This window comes from Leucoraja erinacea, chromosome 24 (genome assembly GCF_028641065.1).
Source record: "Leucoraja erinacea ecotype New England chromosome 24, Leri_hhj_1, whole genome shotgun sequence".
NCBI classification, from domain to species: Eukaryota; Metazoa; Chordata; class Chondrichthyes; order Rajiformes; family Rajidae; genus Leucoraja; species Leucoraja erinaceus.
This window is the reverse complement of record NC_073400.1, coordinates 28,297,625-28,325,305: the sequence shown is the minus strand read 5'-3', so window position 1 is coordinate 28,325,305 and position 27,681 is coordinate 28,297,625. Positions and strand designations below refer to the sequence as shown.

The 27,681-nt window shown below is 39.4% G+C and overlaps 1 protein-coding gene across 2 annotated transcripts in view; it reads right to left on the bottom strand.

Annotated features, from left to right (window-relative positions):
* The window catches only part of LOC129708861 (nuclear transcription factor Y subunit alpha-like), a 31,949-nt gene extending 9,245 nt beyond the window's left edge, over positions 1-22,704 (bottom strand). Inside the window, exons 1-8 of one of the 2 annotated variants that reach the window (XM_055654898.1) lie at positions 22,555-22,704; positions 14,357-14,475; positions 12,019-12,159; positions 11,108-11,239; positions 8,065-8,167; positions 5,472-5,638; positions 4,366-4,539; positions 3,161-3,253 (exon numbers count right to left, since the gene is read on the bottom strand). In XM_055654898.1, the coding sequence (XP_055510873.1) occupies positions 3,161-3,253; positions 4,366-4,539; positions 5,472-5,638; positions 8,065-8,167; positions 11,108-11,239; positions 12,019-12,159; positions 14,357-14,428 (882 nt within the window). In that variant the 5' untranslated portion in view covers positions 14,429-14,475; positions 22,555-22,704. The remainder of the gene's footprint in view (positions 1-3,160; positions 3,254-4,365; positions 4,540-5,471; positions 5,639-8,064; positions 8,168-11,107; positions 11,240-12,018; positions 12,160-14,356; positions 14,476-22,554) is intronic. The other variant, XM_055654899.1, reaches the window with a different exon arrangement.
* Positions 22,705-27,681: the final 4,977 nt, after the last annotated feature.

Sequence of the window (27,681 nt, the reverse complement as noted above, 5' to 3'; positions counted from 1 at the left end):
CCATTAACTTTCTCAGACCAAAGAAAATCCCAAGTTTCCTAGTTTATCTATACAATGCAAGTCACTCATGGCCCCAAACCATTCTAGCAAATGTTGCTTTGTTTGCTCAGTCACTGCCCACATATTCGTCTAATGTTCTCATCAATATAACAAAAAATAAAAATTATTCAACGTGAAGTGTCCATTCTATACAAATTGATCATCTAGTTACCAACATCTTACATCAACTATCTACCTTCTATTACCTCGTTTCTCATTTATTACCTTAAATGGTGCCTAGAATTTCATTAACACTCCAAGGTTGAAGCAGAGTGTCCAAAAATACATGTTGTGGGGATGGGTGCCACTAGGAATATCAATTGGTTCTATAAGTATATCCTTCGTTCCACTAATATGAAATGCGCAAAATAAATCAGGTTAAATCTGGGGTCAGGAGGCGGAGAAATGTCATAAAGGACAATCGCCTGGCAATCAGATCTGTAAATTGAAGGATGGGGTAGAGTTAGCTACTGCACATCAGCAGCATGGCTGATGGGATGTAGAGTATCAGATTGTCTGACTATCAGCTTATTGTGTAATGTGAAAATGAAGGGCCTTGTTTCAGGATGTAATGTATAAACAAGCTTCACAGATGCTAAGTAAGCTTTATATTAAATACAATAGTAGCCTACGCTGTCACTCAAAGACCAATAAAAACCCTGACAACAGCATTCAGATTTTCAGTTCGTTGAAAGCCAGTGAGCGTGTTAAGGGTGTTCCAAAGGTTATGGATCAAACAAACCAGGACCCAGAATGAAAGATACAGATCTCACACTACTTAAGTGGCCTAATTTCGAGCCAATCCTATCTTCCCAATGTCAAAGCATTAATTATCAATCCCCACAAGGATTCTAGTTATGGATTTCCTTTTCTATGGTAGTTTGAAAAATGGTTATTCCATTCCCTTTCAACAATCTTTGTTTTCTATGATGGTGAAAATTGAATTATATCCATCTTCTACTCTCATTCCCTCTGCAGAAAATCATGAAAAGCAGTTCTCATTTCCATCGATCATTCGCCTCTGAAACATCCAACCTAGAATTATCTGTCCCGCTCCTGATGGAATTTTGATTTATGTTCATCGCACAATAGAAATTCATCAAGTACCCTCAATGGATCAACTGCCTTGTTCCTGAGCTATACTTGTCTATCAATTTAAATTAGTTTGTTTTTTCATCTTCTGCCTTTTCTCTGTGACTACCTTCTATCTAATTTCTTAAGCGGCCAAAACTTTTGTCCTCTACCAAGGTTTTCCGCTTATTGTGACAAAAGGCTGCTTGATCATATCAATCCCATCTCCTGTCTCCTAATACATACCTGCAAGCACAATGGCAACTATAATATCCCATCTGGCTCAATTTGCCACTTTACTTATTTGTTTGGCTTCCACCAAATACAATAATATTCTACCATCAAAGCACGCAATCTGACTACTCACTTTTCCAGAGGCACATTGACTTCAATTTACTTTTTCATTACCCTGTTCTAGCTACACTTTACAAGTCAATATCTGAGGCTACCTTTCCAATCCTTTTGTCCCACATTACCTACCACAGTTCTAAACTTTCACAAATCTGGCACACCATTTGCAGCTTACTTTGTACTGCCAATGCCAAAAGCAGATTGGCCAACTCCTTGATCTAATTCTCCTAATGCTTTGTACATCTGATTTTGTTGTGCCATTGTCACAGCAATCTCAGCCCGTGAAGTTTCTGCACCTCACTGATCCAATAATTGCTGTTCTACAACAGTACTCCAATCAAGCTTAGCCTTCCAATTAAATGTCTTATTTCAGAAAGGTTGTCTCCATTATTTTCCAACCATTTTCTCTATTTATATCACTACACTCCCTACTATTTACAAGCTGTTTTACTCACCTTCTTTCTGTCTTAACGCCTTTTTCACAGTCTGACTGAGATAACCTTTATAAAAAGAAAAAAGTATCAAAATGTTTAATTGCTTAAAAAACCCAATTCTGATGCTGGGACTTTATCAGAAATGTTACCTATCTATTCTTCAGATGTTGACGGAGCTGCTGTATACTTCTGTTATCGTCAGTTATTATTTTTGATAGAACATGCAATTTATTTTCCTTTTATGTGTAGGTCGAAGTCAGGGAGAATAGAGGACATATTGATTGCCAAATAAAAAGAGCATGAATTGTTAATATACAACTTCAAGCTAGGCTCATATAATATCACCATTACAACACAATGATCAACTTTAAAAACTGTTTGCCACTCTCTCCTCCTTCGAGTGTTGAATATCTTTAAACAAAACATCTTAAATTCATCATTTTTCACATACACAGAAGAACAGCATTATTTTTCTGACGCTGGAGACAAGTTACTGCTTTGTGGATAATCTTGCCGATCGAAAACTGAACAAACCCAACATTTTTTTAAGAAGTCTATTACGGAAGGACATCCTTTAAGGTATAGATTTTTACATGAATTCTTACTGAAATATTTGATGTCGTTACCCGTTTACAATAAACCATTTGTTATCACAGTTGCAGCATTGATTAAAAAAATGTAATATTGTTAATTAGAAAAGATATGTTTAAATCATTTAGAAATCTTTCAGTTTGATAAAATACTCTCAAAATCCCGATACGGTACAAGTGATGACACACTATACAGAAATGCTGCACCAGTGATAGATAGCAATAGCTATAAATGGGCAACATACCCAACTCATGAAATCTGAATGTAATTCTTAAATCTAGCTTTCTAGCCATGATCCTTGAAACTTTAGAATTAGAACTGGTTCAATGTGAATGAATATAACTGAAACATGCCAACTGGAAAGGTTTACTCCTCTGCTGGGTGGTATAGATTATTTCATACAAAAATAAGAGACGTTTAAAATGTACCAGGGAACTAGAACTGAATTTATAATTTCGGAACAGTGGAAATAACTCTAAATTAGACATAACTTGCACAGCCCAAATGGTCATAAGCCACTTAAATAATAAACACAGCATTGTTATCTCACAGATAATTATAACGAGCAAAGCATCATAACTTTTATGCTTTCTTTGATTTGGCGAACCAGGAAAGGTGCTGAAGAGTAAAAATCTTTGGTTTAGAACAGTAATAAATGGAAAAACATAACGTACCATCTCATCACCCTCCTTGGGAGAGAAAAAACGGCCACCTTCTCCACGCTTTCGCTGCATTGCATGACGATGACGAGACTCGTGGAGATACTTCTGTAAAATTAATGAACGACATTTCCAAGTTGATGAGAGCCTTCAAACAAGGGGCAATCGACATGTCTTCATTTCTTTAAAGTTCAAATATCAAGATATAACTAGTATTATATAACTAGTATTATATAACTAGTATCAAGATATAACTAGCTGAACTAGTATTGCAATAGGGAAGAGAGAAATTACCCAGGATGGGTGAAGCAAATGTGTCAAATACATATCCAAGACCATTTTTTGATAAGTCCAGGTGACAATGAAGAAAGTTATTTAAGATTACTACAGGATCTAGATCAACTGGAAAAGTGGGGAAAGGTTTGGAAATTGGAATCGAATTTGCATTTTATAGACAATAGGTGCAGGAGTAAGCCATTTGAGCCAGCATCGCCATTCAATGTGATCATGGCTGAACATCCACAATCCGTACCCCGTTCCTGCCTTCTCCCCATATCCCCTGACTCCGTTATCTTTAAGAGCCCTATCTAACTCTCTTGAAAGTATCCAGAGAACTGGCTTCCACTGCCCTCTGAGGCAGAGAATTCCACAAACTCACAACTATTTGTGTGAAAAAGTGTTTCCTCATCTGTCCCAACTTCGAGTCCCAACTTCGAGAACATGTTTCCTGCCTCTAGCATGTCCAAACCATTAATAATCTTATATGTTTCAATAAGATACCCTCTCATCCTTCTAAATTCCAGTGTGTACACGCCCAGCCGCTCCATTCTCTCAGCATATGACAGTCCTGCCATTCCGGGAATGGGACATATTAACTTTTAGTAGGTTAAAACAGGTCAGGACATACACAGCAAATAGCAGGGACCTGCAGAGTATTGTAGAACAGAGAGAACTGTGTATAAGAACATAGTTTGCTGGTTCGCCTTTCCTGGCATAGTGATGACACCGGTAAATGGACGGTGAAGAAAGTGTTTGATACGCTTGCCTTCATTGGTCTGGGCAATGACAACAAGAGTCACGACATACTGTTACAACCGTACAAGATGTTAGTGAGGTTCAGAATATTTGCGATATAATCTATGCACCTCAAAGGTAATTTAATTTCTGGAGAAATATTATTCATATCAGGAAAGCAAATTACATTATCCTTTATAACTTACCCTCCTTTCTTTTGGAATTCTGCCTTCTGCTTCTAACTTGGCTCTTGCCTGTCTTCTTTTCAAGATTCGATGATACTGTTTAGCATTTACATATAGCGGTTCTTCTTCCAGTAGTTCTGCGCCTGGCAAGGGAATTCTCTGCATAGCTGGAACTGTGCTCGCCCCTGGTACCATCTGCATGAATTATTATTAAAAAACAGCCAGTGGAAAGATTGATAAGATAGCTTGCTCTCCTGTACAGATTTTAATTTTGCATCATGTATATATTTTTTTTTGCACAGCTTAATAACAAACAAATGTATTTTATCAGTTTTAATTTTCAACTCGTTCCATATAGACAGTATCAGGTGAAGATGGGAATCAGCAACAAATTATTGCTGTTGAGTTTCAACCAGAGTAATGGTCTTGTATCGCTCGCCAATTCAGAATTTGTGCTATATAATTAAAATCTTGTATATCTTAAACCAAATGATTGTTAAAAAGCCTCATTCAAAATATGTTCTTGTCTTTATGAAATAAGAAACTATTGTTAACTTTGTGTTCATCTAAAATCTGTTATAGTTTAAAAATAGCATATGCTTATATAAAAAGATATATTAATTTTAAAATATTATATTACTGCACAGGCAAAGCAGAATGGGTAAAATAATAAAATTCATTGCCTAGCAACTGGATCAAACTAGAGAACCACAGAAAGGAATCCATGTTCAAATATGTATAATAACTTTATCACACCATTATCTTTATCGCTATATAGAAATGTGACTGATTTATTGATTCAAAATAAATCTGCCTTTAGAGTAAAAAACTCATTCATCTTATCTTAAATGGAAACACTAGGGACTATAAAAGCTGGAATCTGGACCAATAAACAAAGTTGAAGGAGCAACTCAGTGGGTCAGGACACTCCTGATGCAGGGTGCTGACCCGAAATGTCGACTATTCCTCTGCTTCCAGAGTTACTGCATGACTCGGTGAGTTCCTTCAACAGTTTGTTTTTTTGCTTCATCTTATGACCAGCAGTGCTGGTTATAATTCGTATAATAAAAATTCAGTAAGCACTTCAGCTATGATTTATTCAGAATGTTTCTTCAAATTAAACTTACCATTACCATACCGCCTGCATTGACCATACTTCCAGTGACTGGTAGTGTTACCGTTACAGTGCCCTGGTTGCTATTTGTGGTGCTTGTGCTGGCTCCAGTCTGGACAATTTGGGCCCCAGCTAGACTGGCAGCAGGTATGGTGATCATGCCTGTAACAGGGACTGCAACTTTAGCACATAACACAGAGACAAGACAAAAAAGGAGACAAGAGAAAGAGGGCAAAGTGTAAACAGAGGATCAAGAGTGACATGACAGAACAAAGAGAGAAGAGATAAACGAAAGGAATAAGATTAATTCCTTCACTTTAAGAAAATAACACACAACTTTAAAAGCCTGTGGATTAAAATAATCTTACTCTAATCAACATAATTTAGAAACATTATTTTTAAAAGTAATGCAAAATACAGATCTTTCCAAAGCAAAATGGTCACACTTTGAAATATTTAGTTTAGCTACAGGTACTTTAACCTTGCTGTGAACCGTGTACTGCCTCAGTCTGCGTTCAATGAGTGTATGTCTATTTGTGATGGTACAGCGTTTGGAAACATTAATGACAAGGTGGGACTTTACCACATTTAGGTTCTGTGGGATCAAATTAGCAGAGCACTCACAAATAAAAGGTTGCTTGTCAAATTGGCTGGAAAATAGTGCTGCACTGTGGCCCAATAAAGAAGAAGATTGAGATGGGAAGCAAATATTTTTGCTGAAATGTAAAGCAAGATTCAAATATTCTGCAGTGAATGTTAATGTTCACCGCTTTAAAGCTTGAATTTTGATATTTTTAATTTAGATGCTGGTGCTACTTCAAATGAGAATTACAGGAACGACAAAATGTTGTAGCTCCCACTATTTTAAATTAAACAAATTCCCGTTACTCTGTTGTGCAGGCAGTAAATGCAACATGTTCCAATGCAACTCTGTCACCCCCACCATTCACTTTCAACTTCTATTATTTTTTTCACCAGCTGTATAACTCTGCAGCCAGCTGCCAAGAAATACGTCACAGTAGGGGGTGGTTTGTTCTTCAATTCCCTACTTGCCAACAGGAAAATGGCCAGTATTAATATTTTTACATTGGCAATACTGCAGAAATTTTGGATTTTCACCATCCACGTGGCCTTATTATTTTGAAATAGGTTTTCAATATATGATTCGGAAACAAAATGTGCTGCTTCTGCTAAATCTTAATAACATGCTGCCTTTATGTAACAAATAGAGGTCCATTAGTACACTCAATGATCTAGGAATAATGGAGAAGATAAGCTTTTTCCTGCATGGGTCATGAATCAATTAGAAGATCAGATGGGCTCGCATGAGCATGCATTCTTGTTGGTCAGCATTACGCTAATGGTTTAACAGCACAAAATGTAGATAAAGTAAAATCTGTGATGCAAATGAGCTGGAGAGACAATATGCAAGAACTACCGCAAACTGAATCATCTGTAAACAGTTAAGAGTTTTCATTGTACCTGTACCTCACCGTACTCATGCCCGACAATAAACCTAGGCTTTACATTTTTCATGGCCTATCTAATCCATTCATACGAATATGGAGAGGCTAGACACCCTTGCACATTTAGTTTGCCAAAAGGCACGAGATAAAAATAAATAGCAAAGTGCCATTGAATCGAGAAAGGTTAATCCATATGAACTGGAATTAAAACCATGGAAGGTCAAAGCAATCCAGTCAAGCATCAGCTTAATTATTAATTCCAAACCTTATTGACTATTGCATTTTGTTACTGCGCAATTTTATACATTTATTGGTGTCTTACTTCTTAACAGCTATTTTTTTTTAAAGGTATTAAAAACCAATTTTTATTTTTATTTTTTAATAACTAATTTAATCTTGTCTGTAAACTCAGTTCTTTAATGCTGATTTATCCGTTCCTCCAATTCCGATCGGATTTATCATTGGCAGTCAAGCTTCACCTACTGAGATCTTAAAACTCCAAAATTATCAGCCTATTTCATTTTTCCTCTAAGATTCTCTTTATTCATCTAATTTACCAAACCTGAGGATGCTTTACTATTTAAAGAAATAATGTGAATATGATTATCGATGGCAAGACTCCAAGTTTCCAATTGTTGCTCGACTTGACGAATATTTTCTTTTTTTATTTAACAACTTATTATTGTTTTATTTAACCCCTATTTTAGGTTATCCTGTAAACCATGATTTTAATTTTAATGCAGGGTTTAGAGGCTTTCCTTCCATAAATATTCACAGTCTGTTTCTTTTAAAACCGGTTTTTCTTTCTATTTTGCTTAGCAATTCTTTACCTTTATTATGATAATGAAATAATTCTCAGCATCAACAAATAAGGCAATAGACCTTGGCCACAAATTCATCTTTTCCTGCACACTCCTCGGATTTCATCCTAACTGAAGATGGGCACGATAAAGCATTTAACATAATATTGCACTATACTCTGCAGAATGGCAGGCAATTGAACATCAATTCATTTTTTAGCATTATGATTTTATTGAAACAGATCAGTTGTAGATGTCAAAGGAGATCGGTGTCTTAGGTTACTCGGCCTGGTATAATTCTAGTCATCATCCAAAATAAATTGCACAAAACTGTGTTTACCTTGTTGGAGTATGGTGCCATCTGCATTAACCGGCTGATAGACAATTGTCTGTCCTTCTGCAGTCTGAGCCACTTGTTGTCCTTGGACTATTTGCTGTTGACTCTATTTAGTTAGAGAGAAAAAATATATTGTTTTGCCCTTATCCTGAGTAAAACATAGTTAGATGTGTATTCACAGTTAGCAGTATATGTTCATATATACAATAAGAAAATATTTCAGATGGCTCAAGAGGATCTTTTCTATCGTGTAAGGATTGATATTCAGTTTTATTTTTTATAGCTTTATCACTATCTGTTACAGTAATGATGACGAGTTGGATCTGTTTAAAAAGATACACGGTGTAGACAATTGTTGTGGACAGGTACTGAATCATTGCAAAGCCCGAAACTAAGTTAAGAGAATTTCTCCTGATGCAGCCTCAAAGGATGTTTATGAATTAACGATTTTTAAGCTATTCTTTGTCACTATCCATAAATAATTTCTCTCTCTAGCTAAAAATTATATAAAGGTTTTAACATGCGCTTCTCCAGGTTAAAAATAACTCATAATAAACATTAGAAATCCAAGAAGTTATTAGATCACGTATTTCAGCTGCGTAATTCATTGATCTTGACTACAAAGTGATAACATTTGTTCATTGAGATAAATGGATTGAGAAAGCATACAAGGTTCTGGCAAGCACCTTGTACCGGCAGCAACCCCTCTCCCGTCAGGACTTGTTAAAAGGACAAGTCTGATATATTTAGATGTTTGAAAGTTGCCAAGAATACATTAGCTTTATCTATGTTGAAATTGTAGCACTGACTACCTCAATTAGTACCTAATATATTTCTCTGAAAACCAACACAAACTGTTTCACATACAAGTAACTGAGCTTGAAGTGCAATTACTATTTTCATGGAAAAGTGGTTATTTTAGAAGTATCCAAATAAATATTTTAAATCGTTTTTTTTAGGTCCCAGGTTCAATTGTGCTTCAGTGGCAATAAAATTACTCATAAATCAGAAGGCTGCAAGTTAAAATTCCCGGCAGTGACAAAAGTGTGTGCTGTTGTGAAGGGAATTTCCCATTAAAAAAGTTCCTTACAAGCTAGGCCATTCGGCTCATGAAGCCTGTGTTGAGCTACAGAACCCCATTCTCCTACTAATTTTCCCCGTAACGTATTTTCTGACACATATCCATTACAACCCTATTAGGCTGTCGGGCCGAGGAGCTTTATTCTGCAGTTTCGTGACCCAAGTCACCAAACTACATGAAATTTTCACACATTGTGTAAAAAAAATTCTATAAATCACCCCTGAAACTCGATATGAAGAAGACTTGCACATTTTTATTCAATTAGAGAAAAACCGGTTTTCCGGTAATATTTAGTCCAATCAAAGCACGTTTAACATTGATTTGTCTGCCAGTTGGCCAATCTCGCGCTTGGCTTCAGGCGCGCACACACAAAATGGCTAAGGGGGCTTCACAGATGCCTGTTTTACTGGAGATTCCGATTTGTTGTTCTGTGGAATAAATGTCGTGGAAACTTGAAGCAGGTAATTGTATTTAGTGGGAAAAGCATTAAAAAGGCTGAACAAAGTGCTGCAAAGTGGATTGAAGTGCAAGAAAGCCTTGAAAGCAAAGTCCCTGCTGAGGTCCTGGAACACAAAGATTTAGACAGCCAGGGACCAATTCTAACTAAAAGGTAAGATCTAGTCTGAATTTATGAAAATCTATCTGTATGGAGTTTAATTAATTTAATTGCACCCTTTTATAATGTAAATAAATTCATTCATTCACTTACTTCATTCATTCATGAAATTGAGGGCCTAAACTATATGTATCCAAAACACAGTAAATTAAACATTGTCACTAATGCCAGCCTGTTGGAGAGTAATAAGTCTTTAACAGCTAATCTCGGAGCAGGGGTCTGAAAACGACCGACCGCTACAGACGGCACTATGTACAGCCTCCTCCCTCCCCCCCCACCCAAGGAGATGATCCGCGACTCCGCGTTCGCGAATCGGCCGTATATTAATTGAGACCGCGGCTTCACTTTACCGCGAGTACCTATGTCCCGCGATCGGAGCACTTTTTCCCGTTTTTTCTCTAATTTAATAAAAATGTGCAAGTCTTCTTTATATCGAGTTTCAGGGGTGATTTATATTATTTTTTTTACACGATATGTGAAAATTTCATGTAGTTTGGTGACTTGGGTCACGAAATCCCATTTCTAGACATTTTTAATGCTCGGCCCATAGCCTATATAACCCATCCCACTGCCCAATTCTCCCATCACACATCTACATGGGGCAATTTACAATAGCTATTTCATCTGACAATCGGCACATCTTTAGGGCACAAGAGGAAGCAGGAATACCAAGGAGTCATCCACATGATCACTGGGAAAACATGAAAGCTCCAGAGCCAGAAACAGAGGTCAGAATCAGATTTATTAGCAGTGCCACTGTTTTGCACTCACATGCAACATTAAATTTCATATGGGCACAAAAGGTCTAATCGCACGATTTTAGAGATGGGAGCACATCTTTATATCTGGATCAATATCTATCTCCCACACAGCATAATTAAAACAGATTTTATGTTAATGATTACAATGTATTAAACACTGTAGTGCATAAAATTGCTAGCCACAATTCCCACACCGTATTGATAATTGCACTTCAGAAATCATTTAAGTAGCAGTCCTTGGGGCATCCAGAATTTGTGAATACATATTATTATTTTTTCAAACTTGATAGTAAACTTCATTATTTCCCCATGAATGGACCAGATTTATTAATGGACAGTCTTTAAAAAAAAGCTGTCAATGTTAGGTTCTACTCTGGGCAATAGTTAAATCTTTTACACATTTCTAGATTGGACATAAAATTGCTAGGAATTAGAAAAGGTAATTTGATTAATTGAATGTATTTCTTTCAAACTTTCCATTGCTATCTCATCAAATTGGTCTTGTTCTCCTGATCTTTACCATTAGTTCTTCAATTTTCCTTTTTTCAATACATCCAATTCCATTCTGAAAGCATTGAGATGACATACCTGTGTTTGTCCTGCTGTAACAGCTGCCTGAGGCTGTTGAATAATAATTTGCTGTGCCTGACCTTGTTGGTTTTGGACTTGAACAGCCTGCCCACTTTGAAGCTGGAGCTGATTTGGTTGAACAAGCTGAATCTAAAAATAACAGAAATATTTGTAACATGATAAAATGAAGAAGCAATAGATTGTGGGTTAGATAATTTTGTATTTTGAGAAGATTCTTCTCAAATCTACCTAGTTACTATTTCTAAAACCATGATGAAGCTCAAGGAAGTCCTGAAAATGTAACTTTTTATCAAATATCTGACATTGAATACCTAACTCAGTTACAGGTCCACCGCCAATTTTCTGGAACCCTTTGTTCCAAGGGCCTTGCTGGTTCATCCGTTTTGCTGGACCAACAGTGGTCACATAATAATGATACAACAATACACCTCTGACCCGCTGATTATACCGCTCCTGTGTCTCTTGCGCATCATGCACTGCTAGAAATCTCAATAGTCAAATGGTACCGAAACAGTCCGCCTAGGTTGCGGGGGGTGGCGCAAGACACCGGCCACAATGTCAGCATTTGAAGTCTATGATATGGGAACAAATCTGCCGGTTCCAGTCAGGCTGGAGTTTTTGAACTGTAGCTGCAGGGGACAAATGTGACCCGTTGATCGGGCACAAAAGTCCCCATGAGGCTGAGACTTGCCGCCTCATAATTTTGGAGGGACTTCATTGGTTAGGGGTCGGAGGCATTTCAAGCTGAGGGTCATTTTATGAACCCAAGTGCATAAGCTGAGAACTTATTCAGTATAGACACAGGCTATTTATTTGCAATATTTATAGGTCAACAGAAATGTTACTGTTAAATAAAAGGAAATATTCAAGAAAAAAAAAAAAAATTTATGTCAGAAATATGTGCTGACCTGTTGTATACCCTGTCCTCCGGAGACAGGAACTTGCATAATTGTTTGCCCTTGACCTGTAGGCACAGCTTGAACCATGATAGGCTGACCAGTGGATGTAATTAGTTGACCACCACTGACTTGGACCATTAATGGCTGACCCTAGACCAATAAGAATTGCAGGGGGTAAAATGAAAAAAAGAGGTAAATTGTTAACATACAAGACACAAAAAAGTTGTATTTATGCAATGTACAAATCATTTTCAACATAGTGATTAAGCCAATAAAAACTGTTCAGATATTCTCTTTTGCAATTTTCTCTTAAAGGTTTGGATTCCAGATGGATAACAGGAAATAGCTGTCCTTTAAAATCATTCTTTATTCAAGCACAAACATAACTCGGTTAAGTGTTGGCAGAATCCTTGGCAAGAACCAAGTTCAATCTGCCCTTGTTTAAAAATTGATGAAGGCAGCACAATAGACATAGAATATATGGACTTTAGTAAGGCTGACCCTACATGGTAGGCAGGTCAAGAAGGATAAAACACGAAGGATCGGACGTGTGTTGGCAAGAAAAATTGGCTTGGCAATAGGAGGCTGTAGTGGTAGATAGATGGGTGTTTTTCTAACCGAAAGTCTGTAACAAGTCTATAACAGGATAGTTGCTGAAACCGTTGCCGTTTGTGAATGGTATTAATTACTTGGATGAGAATGTCAGAGGTTTGACTAATAAGTTTACAGATGATGTGAAAATTGGTGGTTGTCGATAATAAAGTAGGTTGTCTAAGAATACTGTGGGACAAGTATGGAAAATTGGGTGGAGTAATGGCAAATGGAACTTAATCCAGATGAGTATGAGGTAATGTATTTTAACAGTGAAATATTGTCTATATTCCAGTAGGACATTTGGGTAATGATGTACAGAGGTGCCGTGGGGTGCTATTTCATAGCTTACTATGGGTGACACACCACAGAAAGGTTGTGTTATCAATAGATTAAGTGCAGCACAGATTCACCAGGATGTCTCCTTGATTAGAGCTTTGGAGTTAGAAAGGGCTTGAATAGGTTGTGTTTGAAACCTAATTTTTTAAGCTTATAAAATTATGAGGATAGATTGTCAGAATCTTGTTTCCAAAGCAGGGGAGTCTAAAACTAGAGTGCACAGGTTTAGTATGGGAGAGGGAGATCTGAAGGATGTTTTCACACTTAGGGTGGTGGCTAATTGGAATGAACTGCTAGAGGAGTTTGTAGAGGCAGATGCAGTAACAATGTCAAAAGCAATTGGCATGTACTTAGGTAGAAACCTACAGGGATTAAGGTCCAATGCATGGAACCAAGATTAATGTAAAAAGACATCAGGGAGTCAACATGGGATGAGGTGGGCCAAAACTACCCAATGTTGAGATGTACGACTGATTCAATGATTAACCCGATGAATTCTGAATCCCAAGTACTGCTAAACTGGAACCACAAACAAGAACCAGACGGATAGTAGCAGTTGCCAGCATGTCTGATTTTTCGCATAAATTTGGAACACCACCCTAACGGAGGAAGAAGGTTAAACTTATTCGCCTTCTATCACAGTGGAGAATGTGAGGTTACCGAAAAACAAGATGACGTGCTGCCTGCACTGGTGAGGACTCGGAGAGATTGCCGTGAGTGCAGTGATCTCGGTGTTCATGGGGACATTGCGCCATGAGAATATTCTGGAGTTTGGTGCGAGTGTGGATGGCTTTCTGACTGTTTGGGCGGACAGGGACTGCAGAGCGATTGACAGCGTTCGGTACATCTCTGGTCACATCACGGTGCAGGGGCATGTGTGTTGCCCGGATATTGAACTGATGGCTGTGTGCCCTAGGGATTCTCACACGCCACTGTGGCGGCTGTTTATGTTTAATGTTTTTGTAGTTTTGTATCTTGTATCTTGTTACTTTTTTGGTATGACTATGGTAAATCAAATTTCACTGTACCTCGGTACATGTGACAATATAGGACCATTGAAACTAACCTATAGACTATAGGAGCACCAAATTATGTTATAGATTGAAATGTTATTGCTCAAAGCCAGATCAGCACAGGCACTGTGTTCTATACATACATACATACATACAGTATTCCAATGGTTATGATGCTATGTAGAATTTATGGAAAAGATCATTCTAGAACATCGAATGATGAAGAGTAACATTAACTGAAGGCCACAAACCGATCACCCAATGGCCACCCTTTAAACACTTTTCATTGAGTAAAATTTGTATTTTGGCTGTCCTTGTCAGCAATTAAAAATATTGTTAATATTTGAAATGATATACATTGGAAACAATAATAAATGTAAGCTTTTGGCTCATATGATTCCTACCTGTTGCTGAATTTGTCCCTGAACCACAATCTGTTCAGTGGAATTGCTGTTATTTGTTGTGTACTGTTCCATAGCTAACTTGAATAAGTAATCAGTTTCTCTGGAGAATTAAGCAAAACCTATAAAGGTATAGCAAAAGTGAAATACTAATTAATGATGTAAATTTTCAGCATCAATTATGATTCCAAAAGATACTCAAATATACTTTTTTTTTTTTTAAAAACACTTCAAACAGTACAAATACAAAAACGGCAAATAAAGACATTGGTTATCAGATCAAGCGAGGTAAAATATTCACAAATGCAAGCTACAAATTGACAAGATTGCATCAATTGTCGGTTAGAGCTTAAGGTGAAACCATGAAAAATTCCTTTGACTTCTTCTTCCTGACATCGGTGGTGGGGAAGATGCTGAAGTCAATTACAAAAGATAACATAGCGGCACATTTGGATAGCAATAACAGGATCAGTCCGAGTCAGCATGGATTTACAAAGGTGAAATCATGCTTAACTAATCTTCTGGAATTTTTTGAGGATGTAACTAGGAAAATGGACAAGGGAGAGCCAGTGTAGTGTACCTGGACTTTCAGAAAGCATTTGACAAGGTCCCACATAGGAGATTAGTGGGCAAAATTAGAGCACATGGTATTAGGGGTAGGGTACTGACATGGATAGAAAATTGGTGGCAGACAGGAAACAAAGAGTAGGGATAAACGGGTCCCTTTCAGAATGGCAGTCAGTGACCAGTGGGGTACCGCAAGGCTTGATGCTGGGACCGCAGCTATTTACAATATATATTAATGATTTAAATGAAGGGATTAAAAATAACATGAGCAAATTTGAGATGACAAAGTTGAGTGGCAGTCTGAACTGTGAGGAGGATGCTATGAGGATGCAGGGTGACTTGGATAGGTTGGGCAGGTGGGCAGATGTATGGCAGATGCAGTTTAATGTGGATGAATGTGAGGTTATCCACTTTGGTGGCAAAACAGGAAAGCAGATTATTATCTGTATGATGTCAAGTTGGGAAAAGGGGAAGTACAAAGAGATCTGGGGGTCCTCGTTCATCAGTCACTGAAAGTAAGCATCTAAGTACCGCAGGCAGTGAAGAAAGCGAATGGCATTTTGGCCTTCATAACAAGAGGAGTTGAGTATAGGAGCAGAGGTCCTTCTGCAGTTGTACAGGGCCCTAGTGAGACCACATCTGGACTATTGTGTGTAGTTTTGGTCTCCAAATTTGAGGAAGGACGTTCTTGCTATTGAGGGAGTGCAGCGTAGATTCACGAGGTTAATTCCCAGGATGATGGGACTGTCATATGTTGATAGAATGGAGCGGCTGGGCTGGGCTTGTATATTCTGGAATTTAGAAGGATGAGAGGGTATCTTATTGAAACTGAAGATTATTAAAGGTTTGGACACGCTACAGGCAGGAAACATGTTCCCGATGTTGAGGGAGTCCAGAACCAGGGGCCACAATTTAAGAATAAGGGGTAAGCCATTTGGAACGGAGATGAGGAAAAACTTTTTCACAAAGAGGGTTGTGAATCTGTGGAATTCTCTGCCTCAGCAGGAAGTGGAGGCCAATTCTCTGGATTCTTTCAAGAGTTAGATAGAGCTCTTAAAGATAGCGGGGTCAGGGGATATGGCATGAAGGCTGGAACGGGGTACTGATTGTGGATGATCAGCTATGATCATATTGAAGGGCGGTGCTGGCTTGAAGGGCCGAATGGCCTATTCATGCACCTATTGTCTATTGACATTTTGAATGGTTGTTAAACTAAATTACAGCTTGAATTGTGTCTTTTATAATTAATTTAAAACAGAACCAGGCCGTTTCATGCTACTTGGTTTATTCCCAAGCTTGTTTAAAAGCAAGCCTTCTCCAAGACAAATAACCCATTTAAATGTAGCAAAATGTCCAATACAAGATTCTACAGATGCACGCTACAGAGCATGCTGACTCGTTGAATCACGGGGCCGTTCGGTAAATAAAAAGCTGAGGAACAAAGGAGGATGCGGAAATTGGTACATTTCTTAGGGGTATTGACGTCCCCACCATCAAAGGGGTCCACAGGAGGCACTACTATTATCAATGACCCTTACCACCCTGGACTCATATCATTAGTATCATCGGTGAGAAAGTACAGGAGCCTGAAAACCGTGACTTGTATGTTCAATAGCCGCATCTTCCCAATTTCCATTAACCATTAGACACAAACTCTGCATGACTCTAATTACAACCCTAACAACTATATGCTACGGTGTAGGAAGGAACTGCTGATGCTATTCTGAAGAGTCTCGACCTGAAACGTCACCCATTCCTTCTCTCCAGAGATGCTGCCTGTCCCGCTGAGTTACTCCAGCATTGTGTCTATCCTCATATGCTATGGTCTTTGTTTTGGTTGCACTCTTCACCTGGGTTTTGCACTATTATGGTCTGGCTACCTTGTATTACTGATTACATAGTATTATTATATATTTAGTATATATTATGGAACGGCACAGTGGTAGTTGTTGCCCTACAGCACCAGAGACCCGGGTTTGATCTTGACTACGGGTGGTGTATGTACAGAGTTTGTACGTTCTCCCTGTGATCTGCAAGGGTTTTCAATGTATATCCGGGTTCCTCCCGTATCCCAAAGATGTACATGTTTGTAAGTTAATTGTCCCTAGTGTGTGTAGGATAGTGTTAGTGCAGTTTCCTTGCTGTATCTCAAAACTAAACTTAATTTATCTATATTATATATTGATCCGTATTACAATTTTCTAAGAATGTCAGGAATCATAAGTAGAAAAGTAAAAATTGTTTATTTATATACTTTTCTACTCCATATAAATTCCTCAAGAGAAAATGTCAGTCCACAGCTCTTTTTTTTGATGTAGCAATCTATGTTTTTTTTTAAATGGTGAAGAACTATAACCCAGTCATAATGCAGTGGTTATCAAAGGTGATGTGAAGGGAGTGTGCTTTGCACACAATCCACAGGCTTGTGCCATAGATATTGGAAAGGCGTTGAGTAGTTGCAAGGCATGTCAAGTCAACAAAGGATACCTAACCCGATCTTGATGCCACAGTACTTAAGTGGTCGGTCCAATTATGTTTCTAGTCAATAAGAGTCACGAAGTTGTTGACAATCGGTGGTTCTTCTGCATGACTTTGAGGATTTGCAAATAGAATTGAATTTTAATTATACATTAGCTAACATCTGCACTTCTAACTTTATTATAGAAAAATTAAAGGTGACAATTAATGGAAACATTCTCAGGAACTCTTACACCAATCTCCCTGGATAAAATGACTGACCTCTAACAACCACTACCATCTTCCATTGCACAAGCCAAGACTCCAACCATTATAGCGCATTCCTTTTGATTCTCACTAATTTTAGTTTAACCTGGGTTCCTAATACCACATTTGGTAAAATGCTGAGTTGATTAAGAGTTAATTACTCATCACACTAAAATGCAGCCCTTTTGACTGATTGGATCAAGGATGCAACAGTCTGGAGCCCAAATGCTTAAAAAAAAAACATTGCTTGGGTATATTTGCTTCATTAAATAATGTTTTATTCATTATTCAAGATTGTATGTGCTTAGTAATGACAGGATGGGTATTGTTTGTAATGATTCCCTGAAAAATGTGTAACTAGACTAGGGCCATTTGTTTGTAGAACCAATTCTCAGCATCAAGTAAGAAGGCATGAAAGAAAAATACAACACTGATTTGTAAGGATGTTTGTCACAAATCAAAATATTGAGATGCCTATAACTTCTCTGCAGTTGTACTGCACGTAAAAGATGACAAAAGATGCAATAATTGAATGACACTGATATAACAGTGGTTTAATAATGATTACACTAAACAACGAAGATTGGAAAGATCCATAATGTCAGTTTTCATTACTGTTTTTCCCAATGTCCTACAGGCATTATGCACAATGTACAGCCCACAGAACTGTTCCCTTTGACCTGGCTTAGTTAGTGGAGCTATTTGGAGACCAAGTCCACAAATGACACTAACCGATAGCTGCTTTGGACTGAGAAAACTCTGCTTAGCACATGCTTGCCTGCTAATAAAAATCAAAAGTCTTGTGCCCAAAAATGCTGAGCCAGCAAATCCATACCCCTAGGCTTACTAGCTGATAAAAATGTCAAAGAGAATGTTTATGAATATCGCTATTTAAAAATAACTAGAAATTCTATGCTATTATTAAATGTAAATCTTAATTGTATAAAATAATTTATATTTTCTCAATTAAAAATAGAAAACAAAGACAAATAAATACTCTTTAGGTTCTTATTTAATTAAAATGTAATTAGTAATCAATTGAAGAACCATTTTCTTCAATTGAAATTCAGAGTTGCCCAACCTATGCCAGGTAGAGATTTCTAGTTGCGAAGCATTAAACTTCTTCAGCTAAAATTGCAGAAAGTTGGTGCCCCACCATTGGATTACAGGATGATTTCAGAAGATCCATCAGAGGATGGACCTTCAGAAAAAGTGTCCAGCCCTGACACGGTAAACCAGGCCACATTCTTAAGACCTGCACGAAGAAATTGGCTGGAATTCTCAGGTATAGCTTCAACCTGTCACTGTTATTGGTGGCATTGTACTTTAGTACTTGGAAGTGGTTGGTTATGATGCATATCAATTCATGCTTTTGAAAGGATCTGGACCCACTGCCATCACGACAGATGTAATCGTGCTGGCTATCCATTGAAAGTCAGTCATACAGCACAGAAAGGTCCGATGAAGGGTTCTGACATGAAACATCACCTTTTATTCAGAGATGCTGCCTGACCTGCTGAGTTACTCCAGCATTTTGTGTATCTTTGGTATACACCAGCATCTGCAGTTCCTTCCAACACAGAAATAGGCCCTTCAGCCCAACTGGCCCATGCCGACCAAGATGCCCCATCTATGCTAATCCCACTTACACGCATGTGGCCCATATCCTTCCACACTTTTCCTATCCAGATATTTTGCACTGGTGAGGCCACACCTGGGAATATTGTGTTCAATTTTGGTCAGGCTGTTATAGGAAAGATACCATCACGCTAGAAAGAGTCCAGAACCATGGGCCACAGTTTAAGAATAAGGGGAAAGCCATTTAGAACAGATTAGAGGAAACATTTTTTTACAGAGTTGCGAGTCTGTGGAATTCTCTGCCTCAGAGGGCAGTTCTCTGGATACTTTCAAGAGTGATCTTGATAGGGCTCTTAAAGATGCCTGAGGCTTTGCTTCTGTTTGTGGTGTTTTTGATGTTTCTTTATTTTAATGCCTTTTCCTACTATTTCTTTTGATTGTTATTTTTGCTGTGTATTAACTTTTTTGTCAATGATTAGTGATGTACAGCACTTTGTTGCAGCTGTTTGTTTTTAAAAGTGCTCTATAAATAAAATTATTATTATTATAGTGGAATTAGGGGATATGGGGAGAAGGCAGGAACGGGGTACTGATTGTGGATGATCAGCCATGATCACATTGAATGGCAGTGCTGGCTCGAAAGGCCGAATGGCCTACTCCTGCACCTATTGTTTTATAGTTCCGATGACAAGACATTCCACTTTATCAGTTTGCTAGGGTTCCAACAAAATTCAGTCTCCTTCCCCTGTAGGGCCTCAAGTACACTTCATGCAGACCACTACGTGGTCCAAATAGTTTTCTACAGGCGTTTTCAATGAGGGATAGGGATTAAACAGATTTGAAGGGTCTCAACCTGAAATGTCACCCATTTCTTCTCTCGAGATGCTGCCTGTCCCGGCTTATTCCACCATTTTTTGTCTACCTTTGATTTCAACCAACATCTGCAGTTCTTTCCTACACATAAACAGAATTGAATGTTCTGTAACAAAATGACCTCATTCTTCCTTCACTATGGGGGCAGGTTGAATTCAACAGTGACATTTTTTTTTTTGCACACCTAGTATCTATGCACAGATTGACACAGATATAGGAAGTTGGCTATTTAGGGCCAGAGTTATGTTGAGTGCACCAATATTAAGAAATGTACATTATGGCCCTGCAAATACAATTCATTTCGGACTTCCAGGTGAAATGCAAGATGGCTTGTTGCAATAATTCAAAGATAGGCCAAGTCAATGACACTCTGGTTATATAATCGTTAAGATCTGGATCAAAACCTTACAATTTCTGATAATGCAGCATTGTACTGGCAATAAGGAATGAATACTGGCTCCATTATTGGGATTTTCAAAATCTAGTATCTTGGAACATACAATCAAAATTACGTGGCAGTAATTGCAAATAAAAACCATTGAAAAAAATTGTGCTAAAAACGTTTATTAAGGTACATTAATACTTAAGGTATTAAGTGAAAAAACACTCCTGCCATAACAAAAAATGTCACTGCTGAGTTCATGCCCCCAGTGACATGATCATTTTGTTACAGAACATTCAATTCATGTGTAGGAAAGAACTGCAGTTTTGGTTGAAATCAAAGTAGACAAAAAAATGGTGGAGCCGGGATCAGCATCTCGAGAGAAGAAATCTACTTTCCACCCTTCAAATCATGGCTGATCTATCTTTGACTCTCAACCACATACTCCTGCCTTCTCCCCATATCCTCCGACATACTAATCAAGAATCTGTCAATCTCTGCCTTAAAAATATCAATTGCCTTGGCCTCCACAGCTGGCTGTGGCAATGAATTCCAAATTTACTACTCTCTGACTATATCTTTCTTCTCATCTTTCTAAAGGTACGTCCTTTTATTCCGAGGCTACGGCCTCTGTTCCTAGACTCTCCCACTAGTGGCAACATCCTTTCAAACATCCACTCAATCCAGGCCATACACTATTTGGTAAGTTTGTGAGATCCACTCATCCTTCTAAACTCCAGGGAGTAATGGCTCAGAGCCTTCAAACGTTCATCAAAATGGTGGTGTGCAGTCCCCGGACAAGGGGACTGAGGCACTGTGGAGGTAGGTGGTGGGTGGTCAGACCAAGGTGTTCTTTGAAAACAGGAGAGCTCGCACAAACAAGACCAAATAGGGATCGGATTCCCTCACCCCCGACTCTCAATCCGAAGGAGGGTCTCGACCCGAAACGCCACCCATTCCTTTTCTCCAGAGATGCTGCCTGACCCCGTTTAGTTGCTCCAAGTGTGTGTGTGTGTGTGTGTGTGTGTGTCTTCGGTTTGAACCAGCATTTGCAGATCCATCCTCCTCAATAGCAAGCTGCACCGAGTATGAAAGTGCTCACACACACAATTGATGAGAGGAGGAACATAGAAAATAGGTGCAGGAGTAAGCCATTCGGCCCTTCGAGCCTGCACCGCCATTCAATATGATCATGGCTGATCATCCAACTCAGTATCCTGCACCAGCCTTCTCTCCATACCCCCTGATCCCTTTAGCCACAAGAGCCACATCTAACTCCCTCTTAAATATAGCCAATGAACTGACCTTCTGTGGCAGAGAATTCCACAGATTCACCACTCTCTGTGTGAAAAATGTTTTTCTCATCTCGGTCCTAAAAGGCTTCCCCCTTATCCTTAAACTGTGACCCCTTGTTCTGGACTTCCCCAACATCGGGAACAATCTTCCTGCATCCAGCCTGTCCAACCCCTTAAGAATTTTGTACGGCTGTAAGGCAGAGCCCGCCCGCCACAACTGTCACATACACACCGTCCCCTCAAACAGAAAATTAACTCGAGCAACACTTTACACGTCTCACCTCCTGCCAGAATGAATAAATAAATACAAGCAGAAGTCATGGCTTTAAGGCTTTTTTTTTGTTTGGTCGACAAATCTCCCCCCTCCTCCTCCTCCTTGCTCCCCGATCCCGGGCGGCCGCCATTTTACCGACCCCCTCCCCAACTCCCGGCACTTTTCGGGGGGTCGGAGATGGGCGGGCGTCGAGGCGGATTCCGTGAGGTAAAAGGCGGCCGGAGACAGACAGTGACCGCCGCGAACGGACGGAGAGGGGGAAGGGGGGAAAGGCTGCAAATTGGCGCCAAAAAAAACCCACAACCCTTTCTCTCGTCGCCTTCTCCTAAATCGGAAGATATATAACGCGCTTCCTCACCACCCACCTCACGATCCGAACCTGAGGGGTCTGCCCAGCCACATAACTGGCTCCTTTTTCCACCCCCCCACACACAAACACCTCATACTCATTCCCATTCCCTGACCAAATCGAGCTCTCAGCCTGTTGGCAGCAATTTGCCGGACTTACCCCGCGCTTTTGCCCCTCTGATTGGCTCCGGTATTAAACACAATGCCCCGGCGGCGAATAGGAACGCAGCAGCACAAAATGGCGACCAACTGCGAACAACCTTCTCCTTCGCGAACAACCTTCTCGCCCGCTGCGCATGCCCAGCTCCCGCCGGGCGGGAGGGCCGCACTGCGCCTGCGCCACCCCCCGGCCCGGCGTGTGGGAGGCGGGCCGGAGCCGCAGTTGGTGCGCAGGCGCGGGTTACGCCGCACGGTCGCCAGCGCCGTCACGTGATCCCTTCCATGAAGCCGCGCTCTGCCATCTTGGTAATGGAAGGCAATAATAATAATAATAATAATAATCTTTATTTATATAGCACTTTTCAACAAAACCAGTATTTGAACCAAAGTGCTTTACAGAGGGTTAAATTAATTGAACGATCAAATGGTCAATATATCCATACAAAAACAAAAAAGAGAAAAAAGTGAAAAAGACACAGAACAGTACACATAGAAGTCCCCCCGCAGAATTCACAAAAAAAAAACATTTATTTCTGCTGATGACTGGAGATTAAGACAGTTAACGTGGACAATATTATCTGAGTGTCTTTCCACACAAAGACTGCACTGGTTTGCTGGTCACTAAACAGAAACTTGATGAGAAATTTGTTTTTTGCACCCAAACCCATTCATGTCTTCTGCAAGGTACACAAAATTGCTGGAGATACTCAAACTGGCAAATGGCAAACATTTGTTTTCTTGTTTCTTGTTTCTTGTTTCTTGGTCTCTTGGTCCTCCAAAATATTCCAAATGGAATTTAAACTGGAGGTGGTTTTATCCCATAGTGTGGAGTATTGTATAGTAAAAACGAAATTTATGAGGAGATTAAAAAAAAAAAGTATAGTTGAAGTGAATTAATATAAAATGGAATGAAAAGGTAGACCTTCTGATGAAAAGTTATCGATATATTTTCATCAGAAATGCCACTTTTTCCACTCCCAATTTGGGTTTGGCCTTCTTGTTTAGTTCAAGTTTTAGTTCAAGGTGTAGGAAGGAATTGCAGATGCTGGTTTAAACCGAAGGCGGAAACACAAAAAGCTGGTGTAACTCAGCAGGACAGGCAGCAGGACATCTCTGGAGAGAAGGAATGGGTGACGTTTCAGGTCTGAAGAAGGGTTCCCGACCAGAAACATCACCCATTCCTCCACTCCAGAGATGCTGCATGTCCTGCTGAGCTACTCCAGCTTTTTGTGTCTATCTTTAGTTCTAGTTTAGAGATACAGCATGGAAACATCGTTCAGCACACCAAGACTACGTTAACCGTCTGTCACCTATTCACACTAGTTCTATGTTATTCCACTTTTGCATCCACTCCCTGCACACTAGAGTTTAGAGATTCAGCATGGAAATAGGCCCTTCTGCCCACGCCAACCAGATCACGTACTCACACCATAGTTCTATGATATCCCACTTTCTCATGCACTCCCTACACACCAGGGGTAATTATTTGAAAGAGGCTGATTAACCTACAAACCCGCACGTCTTTGGCACGTGGGAGGAAACAAGCACCCGGAGAATACCAACACAGTCACAGGGAGAATGTACAAACTCCAAACAGACAGTACCTGAGGTCACGATCAAACCTGGGTCTCTGATGCCATAAGGCAGCAGCTTTACCAGCTGTTTAAGAAAGATCTGAAGATGCTGGAAAAATCGAAGGTAGACAAAAATGCTGGAGAAACTCAGCGGGTGAAGCAGCATCTATGGAGCGAAGGAATACGTGATGTTTCGGGTCGACACCCTTCTTCAGACTGATTTTACCAGCTGCATCACTGTGCTGCAAACTAAGGTCTTATGTCAAATGAAGTTTGACAAACTTTGGTCATGGTGCTTCATCTTTCAGTTGGGTATATTAGCCTTCTAGACTCAATCTGGAGGGCGAGGGGAAGTTAAGTAGCATTGATACTAATTTTTCATTTTTTAGTTAGAGATACAGTGCAAAAATAGGCCCATTGGCCCACCGAGTCCGCGACGACAAGCGATCCCCACACATTAACACTATCCTACACACACTAGGGACATACACGTACACCAAACCAATTAACCTGCATACCTGTACATCATTGGAGAGAGGAAACCAAAGATCTTGGAGAAAACCCACGAGGCCACGGGTAAACATACAAACTCCGTGTAAACAGCACCCGTGGTCGGGATCTAACCCAGGTCTCCGGCGCTGCAAGGCAAGAACTCTACAGTTGATTTTGATAATTATGTAATTCTTTTCCCCTCTCCCTCCATTTGTGAATCCTCTAACTGATCTATTTAATTGCTTTTGTCCTATGAGTACCCTCTTCCTTCCTAACATATCATGGATCTATTTCTTTCATTCTTCCAATGCCTCCACCCCCCCCCCCAGCATTTTCACTGTTAATTTCTAACTTTTCCAAATAATTTTCTTCATCATGTTTGGCACAGACATTGTGGCCTGCTCTTGTGCTGAACTGTTTTATGTTCAATAATGGGAAAAACATTTCTAAATCTAAAACATTTTCTCTACTTTTTTCTCACCTCACAGATACTATCAGATTTGCCAAGAATGTTCTGTGTTAATATCTCAATAATGGAATTGTTTGAACTACTAATGAAGGACATCCATTTATGGAACGACCTAACCTTTCCTTCCTTTTTGTAAAATAAGAAAAAATAGCCAGTGGAAGTGCCTGGCAAGCCAACTAAAAGCAAGAAACAGTGGGCTATTGGCTCTCCTTTGTGTAATGCAACAGGTCAATTATATTATTTCCATTAATATCTAATCATGAAGGTGTAATTTCCAATTACATCAAATTGCCTCAAATCTACAACAATGTGATGGGATTAGGATTCACCCATATTGGATGCAAGACAAATGTATTAGCTTTTGCCTAAAGAATGGGGATGCTACCCAAGTGGAATCTGGTTGTTCACCACCAGAAATTCAAAGGTAATTATGATATATATATTTTTTAAATCTTGCATCCAAATACTGTGTTCCTGTGTTGTTATTTTATCTTTTATTTAAAGAATAAATGATGTTGGCAAGACTTCAAAACTGCAGGGTTCCCACTAATTTTGGCTGCAGCCGATACATGTCATAACTCTATGGTGTGAATCTTTCACTTCTATCTGAAAGATATTGGAGTTTTAAGGTTAAGAGTAAAATGGATTACTTTTAATTGGCAATTATTTCTCAAATTGCAGATTAAAAACATTCTAATTAAAACTGTTGGTAATTACAACCATTATGGTGTTTGGATTGAAGTAAGGAAATAGGCTTGATTTATAATATTTTAAATTATTACTCTAGGTTTTAATTTATTTTGTAACTTCCAGAATCTCCATTCCAAGATTTGATGAGTAACCTTTCACAGAAAATCTGGAATTCCCTTTCCATTACTCAATTTCCATGAACTTAAAGGAGTTTACTTCCCCAGGGGCGCCGTATGATTGGCAGCCCCGCCAACAGTCTGTCTGTTTTTTTCTGTCTTTTAATTTTCTTTTAGTGTGTGTTAAAAGTTTGTGTAAATGTTCACTGGTTTGTTTTATGTGCAGGGAAGGGGTGGGGGGAGGGGTTTGGGTTTGGGGTCGGGGGAAACTCTTTTTTCAGTTTCCTGCCTGCCGGAGATGTGATTACTTTCCGGATCGTGTCTCCGGTCGCTCTGCAGCCTACCAGCGATGGAGCTGGAGGCCTCCTCAGACTGACTTTGGGCCCCACCACTGTCGGGCGTGGACTTTACATCAGAGTCGATCCCTTGCCTGGGATCGCTCCAACCGTGACCTGTGGACTTTACCATCGAGAGCTCGCAGTCTCGGGAGAGGCCGTGGATATCGGGAGCTCCAACGAACACAGAGGCTCGACCAACCCCGACGCGGGCTCCGATCGTCCGGCGCGGGGGAGCTGACATCCCCCCCGAAGCAGGAGCTGATCGCCCCGACACGGAGGGCCAAAATGCCGCCGGCTACAGGAGTCAAGATCATCCCGTTAACTGAAGGCTTGAGGCCCCCGATCGCGGGAGAGCAAAGGGAAGAGATTTAACTTTTTTTTCGCTTTCCATCACAATGAGGAATGTGGAGGAGTCACTGTGATGGATGTTTATGTTAAAATGTGTTTTGTGTGTTGCTTTTTATTTGTATGACTTACTTGACAAATTAAATACCTCATATGTTGCAAAATATACTTGGCTAATAAAGTATTATTGTGATTGTGATTTGGTTCTAAATGGCAATTGACATTTGTTTAACAAATCTCTGCAGTTCCTTCCTACACATTTTGTTATCTTCACATTCCATTATAGAAAATGACTTAACTCCACCCATGAATAAATGTTCATCTCTCTAATCTGCTTCCGAGGAACATAATTCAAGGCAACATTTTCACAACATTCAGCTGCCCAATGAAGAAAAAAACAAAAGAAAAAAGCACAGGGAGGTGATGGATATGAGTTGGGGAAAAAAAGCAATTCCATGCCCCATTTTGCAGAATACAGTGGCAGGAAAGATAAATGCTGGAATTGATTGTAGAAGTGATAAACAACTTTGGGCATTAATTGATTTAACAGTTAAAAAACTAAAGTTGTGATTAGAGATGAGGAGGATTGCCAAGTCAATAGGAACTGGGCCACGTAAAACAATTGGCTTTAGACCAAATCTCTTCCTGGGGTGTGACAATTATAACATCCAAAGTTAAAATGGATCACAATTTGTAAGAAATTTAAGTAGCGTTCGGTAATATAGCCTCTGGAACTGGCTCCATCATTCATGAGATTCTAATTTCAAGTGTTTGTCATTTGAACTGGATATGGACTGAAATAATGAAAATATTACTTTCTGCAGCTTTATGCACATTAGATAAACAGCAACAAAAGATAACAAAAATGTATGTTATTCTAAGTGAACTAGACCATAATGGATGCAAAAGCCAAAGTACATAGAGCATCCATACAGTTCATGGTCCGTAGTGATTCAGTGTTGTGGTTAAGGTTGTATGGGGTAGTTCAAGAACCTGCTGGTTGATGGGAAGAAGCTGTTCTTGAACCTAGAGATAATGGTTCTCTTGTATGTGCTTCTCAATGGTAGCAGCGAGAAGAGAGCCAGGACAGTGTGAATAACAACT